This window comes from Palaemon carinicauda, chromosome 14 (genome assembly GCF_036898095.1).
Source record: "Palaemon carinicauda isolate YSFRI2023 chromosome 14, ASM3689809v2, whole genome shotgun sequence".
Classification (NCBI taxonomy): Eukaryota; Metazoa; Arthropoda; class Malacostraca; order Decapoda; family Palaemonidae; genus Palaemon; species Palaemon carinicauda.
In genome coordinates, this window is record NC_090738.1 from 50,632,255 (window position 1) to 50,637,501 (window position 5,247).

Sequence of the window (5,247 nt, forward strand, 5' to 3'; positions counted from 1 at the left end):
TTTCAGTCTTAACTAGAAAATCTTCGACCTATTTGCTGTTGCTACATACGAAATTGCTTCATCAATGGAGACATCCGTGACCATTGCCTTGAATTTCGTCTTGGGGTGTGAAATTTTACCTTCGTCATTTCTGCTTTTTCTGTTTCTCATTCTAGTCTCTGTTTCTGTTCATTAGCTTTTGTTATTGCTCTTTTATTTGATTTGCGTCATAATATATCATGGCACTTATATTTCAGTGAACAATTTTCATCACAACCCATTACTGTAGGATATCGTAAGTCTCTTTCTATTATTAATCAAGAATTATGACCAAGGAACTTTATCATTTTTTAAGACTTCCATAAACATCTTATCACGACTTTTACTCCATTATTACTCAAAATTTGTAATTAATCGTTCGGGAATTAAATTAGTCTTTCTACAATTTAACCATCAAACAAACGTTCTTAATGAAATTCTACTTAAGGAAGCGAGTTAATTACCGACTTTTCCCTCTTCCACGTCTTGAAAAAAATCTCATTAATTATTGTTTTGTTCAGATCCTCCCTTTTTCTGTATAGCCCCACGTTAGAAAACGCAGACTTCGATACAGCGTTATACATTTTATGCATTATTGGAGTATATTCAAGAATTGGCTATTAAATCCCGTTATGGAAACCTGGGTAATATTTTGCATTGCAATAGAAACCCAATTATATTCGCAAAACAATAGACGGAAATTACCTTTCAATGCAATTTAAGAAAGTTTGACCAAAGTATTTTTTTAAGGAATAGAAGTTTCTCCTATTATAACTCCTCGATGAAAAGTGAAATTGTATTAGAAGAATAGATTTCTTCTGCATTATAAGTTTTTTAGATGAATTATCAAATTTATTTTGTCTTTATATGAAGTTATGGGATAGTAACAAAGTGTTCCAGCGCTGCTCAAACCCGGTTGAAACTTACCCGAAAGGTACAGATCAGAAAATGTATGCAGAAAATAAAACAATAGGAAAAAAATAGAATTAGAATTATATCACTGATAGTTTTATGCATTAATATATATATAATTTATATATATATATATATATATATATATATATATATATATATATATATATATATATATATGTGTGTGTATGTGTGTGTGTGTGTACATACATACATATATTTACATATATATATGCATATATATATATATATATATATATATATATATATATATATACATACACATACATATACACATACATATATAATATACACTGTATATACACATCTTTGAAAGGGGTGACGCCCGATGTTTCAGCTGTTTTATATGACAGTACGATATATATGTGAGTGTGCCTGCATATTTACTGATGATGAATTGCCAAAAAACTTGAATGTTATTTTAATGATTTTTCTGAGGTGTTAATAAATGTGAAAAGATAATTAATAGAGGTTTGACTTACACATATCAGTCTCGAGTAATAAATCATTATTTCATGAAATTATCCTTAGTCCTTACATGATAAATGATGAAGTCTTACCTTATAGCTAAATATTTGATATAGATTTTATTGAATCTCAGAGATTTAGAATTTTTAGTAAAGAAGGATTTTTTTTAAATTAATTATGACAAAACATCTGAAAAGAGCAGGACTCTTAAAACGTCAGTTCTGTTTTTCCTTATTTTTTAAAGTCTACCCTCAAAGTTAAGTGGGTAATGATAATTTTTGTTCTCTTCAATTGTAAATTTCTTTTGAAAAATAATAAAAAACATAAATTTATTTCATTGCACTGACAGTAAATTAAACCATGTTTCCTATTTCATATTACAAAACAGCTAGCGTGTATGGCAGTACCTCTTACATTTTCTAGTAGAAAAATTGCTTAAAATTACACAATGAATCTAAAATTAATTGGGAATTCAATGAAATGATATTATGGCTAATAAAAACAGAATATAAATTCAAAAGGATCAATATTTGTTAATAACGTTGTATGAGGTGATTCTAGGATGATTCCTTTCCTCATCTCATTACAGTTCATAATATTTTGTAGCTGTTACGAGGTTAAAAGCAAAGGTTATGTGGGAAAAAAATTAACTTTATACTACCATTCATATCTATTAAAGGTGATTTGTAAATATCAAAAATAACATTCGATCATAATTGTTCCTTTTCATTCAATGTAAACACAAGAGATGCAAAATATGATTCACAAGGAAACACACATAAACGCAGTCAGTTAAACAAGCATCCTTCAGTATTTTCAGATCATCATAAAATCTGTCCCCTTCTCTCTCCCTCTCTCTAATGACATCCCCTCCCCTCCACTCCCCACCCTTCCTCCCCCTCACCTTTACCATCGTCATTCCTAAGGTCGAGTTGTCGTTCGGGAGAGGCGAGACTCCTCCCCAGAGGACCGCCTGGTCGAAGAGGGGACATCATGGGGCCCTGGAGATTAAAGCCCCACGAATACATGCCCCCCATCCCCCCGCTCATCATTTTAAGAGCATGAGGAAGCGGCGGCGTGGGTGGCAGCGTGGGCGCGAAGGCATGAGCCAAGCCGAAAGGCGAGACGCCCATGGGCAGCGGGATTGGGCGTGATAGCTGGGACAGGACGTGGACGGGATGTAGATAGTTTAGCCCTGGCAGATGGACCTCTCCTCCTCGCCCACTTCTCGCCTCGCCCATGGCCGGCCGTTCGAGCAGGGCCTTACACCCACTGAAGAGGATGATGATGATGATAAAGATTCCTCTGGCCAGAGGATGTCCCTCAGGAGATGACTCTTGAGTGCTAACGCCCACTTCCAGACGTTGCTCTCGACCAAGTGATCTACAAGTGTGCACAATCGATACCAGTGTTCAGTTAAAAGTTAATATTTCATCAATTTTTATACACAAATGTTATGATTCATCTCAATCATCACTTTTCCTGTCCCTTTATATCGTGCATTCACATTTCAACATACTACAATGATACATCAGTTCGTTTCCCCAATAGTAGAAATACTTTTCATGTTAGTCAGTCATTATTCGTGAATTACTTTTTATAGAAGTTCTTCAACTGATCATGAAGGAGAAGCAACAGCTGTTTTAGTCTCCTAGGGCAACTGACCGACGGTTCTTTCTTTCCTCAAGACACGTTGAGGGCTGAAATTCTCTCCTGTATATAAGTAAATGCCTTTAAGAGAATCGATGACCATGCATTAGTTAACTCTAAAGATAAGACATCATTAGGTCTTATCTTTCTCCAAAGTTCGTGTCCTTTATGGCGTTTAAACGGTCGTAATTGCAAGTTGCCGGCACCTAAAACCTTTAGGCGCTCCAAGGCAAAGTCTCAGGTAATTAGAAAATATTACAGCCACGCCCACCTGTTCAGTCACAGAACACTTCCCTCCGGACCACTGCTCTCACCACGCCCACACAGCGGGCCCAGGAAAAGAAAAAAAAAAGTCTTCGGCCGTGTCAAACTCTTGTTACGTTTAGTTACGGTAAAAGGTCGTTCCAGATGGGCCCTACGTGTCCTCACTTATCCCATAAACAAATGAGTTACTACGAAGTTATTACGAAACTTTTTTTACCGCCCGACCATTTAGCTGGTTTATGGTGTGATGAAGGGCAACCACGCGTATTCAATTTATACTCACTTCTAGTTGTTTTTTGTGCGTTACCACTTTTTTTTCGTTTGTTTCGTCTCGGTTTGCAGTTATATTTAATACCCTTCTGCGTAATCACTAGACGAAAGAGGAAAAAGAAAAGAAAAACAAGTATAATGCCCGGGTCTTCTTTCCGTCTTGAGTTTCGTTAAGTCACTTTGAACTGGTAATCTCTCTCGTGAGCGCGGGAAGGATTATTTTTAAACTGGCAAAGTCCGCTTGGTATAGTCTAACACATGACTTCGTCTCCCAACATCTCACACATTAACTCGTGAAGTGGCCCGAGGGTGGCTCGTACCACGAGTGTGTCCGAAAACGTGTACGAAACGAGTCCTTAAAGGGGTTCGATGGTGTGAGAGTGGTGTCTCCCTCCCTCTCGCTGCAGGTGTTAGCGCCGACAGCGATCATGCCAGAATGAAATATAACAAGAATCATCCATGCCTCTTGTTACAATCATAACACCGTGTCAGTGAGCAGCCGGGATCATACCTGACTCCGCCCACTTCCACCCGGTGACCAATTGCCTCGCGCCCTCCACCCACCTCCAGCCAATCACGCCCGAGGGGAAGGGCCTAATCGATTTCTCCCTTTTATCATGGTGTGAACAAGTTACACATGATTGGAAAATGCTTAACGCCTTCAGGATCGACATTGTTTGTAAAAATAGCCTCTAAGCGTTATTTTTACAGTCACGGGGGTTTATCTGAGCTTTAATCAAGCAAGGAAGTGAGCTGGTGGAGAGCTGGAGTCTCATATAAAGTGGGATGATAAAGACACACGTTGCAACCATAGAGTTGGAGAATTGACGGTCGGCACCCACACCATTGGAGTATTGGTGTGAGCTGGGGGAGATTGGTTATGCATGTATTATCTTAGCATTAGCCAGCACAGATAGGCCACGCTTCCACTCAGTCCAGGAGACACAAACACAAACGCCAGCAGGACGAGGAAGAGGAGGAGGGAGCCGGTGGGGGGAGGAGAGAGAGAGAGAGAGAAGGAAGTTATGTTGACTGAAATGAATAAATTGATGGTGCAAATAAATACGAGATGTAATAGAGGTAGAATTGACTGAGATTTAAGGTAATTTCATGGAAACTATTACGAGACATACCAATCTGTATATTACAATATTGATAATGGACCGATGTTCACGTTGAAGAAACTCTTCTCTTGTAATTTCTAGGAGTGAAAAGTCTTTGCCCAATTTAAAAGTAATCTAATGAAAATATGATTTTAGACACATTGAGGAAATATTGTTCCAAGATCTAACTAATAACCATAACAACAAGTAATGTACTATTTGCTTAAATTATTTACAAAGTATAATTCTCTCTCTCTCTCTCTCTCTCTCTCTCTCTCTCTCTCTCTCTCTCTCTCTCTCTCTCTCTCTCTCTCTCTTTTAGCTGCGGGCCATAAATCGATTAAAAGACCTAAATGGGACTATTGCCAAATTCGATCTAAGTAGTGCTTATAAACTAGTTCCAGTAGATCAAGTCACCATCAACTTAGCAGGACGTGCTCTGCACCATTGATAACCTTCAAACACAGATGGGAAGAATAATCAACGTAACAGGGGAAGAATAAGATAAATAAAGTGGAAGAATAGATACAGTAAACAGATT

General features: G+C 37.8%; 1 protein-coding gene across 2 annotated transcripts in view; it reads right to left on the reverse strand.

Moving 5' to 3' along the window:
• LOC137653579 (homeobox protein aristaless-like) overlaps window positions 1-4,075 on the reverse strand; it is a 39,441-nt gene extending 35,366 nt beyond the window's left edge. Inside the window, exon 1 of one of the 2 annotated variants that reach the window (XM_068387101.1) lies at window positions 2,324-4,075. In XM_068387101.1, the coding sequence (XP_068243202.1) occupies window positions 2,324-2,660 (337 nt within the window). In that variant the 5' untranslated portion in view covers window positions 2,661-4,075. The remainder of the gene's footprint in view (window positions 1-2,323) is intronic. The other variant, XM_068387102.1, reaches the window with a different exon arrangement.
• Between the last annotated feature and the right edge of the window lie 1,172 nt (window positions 4,076-5,247).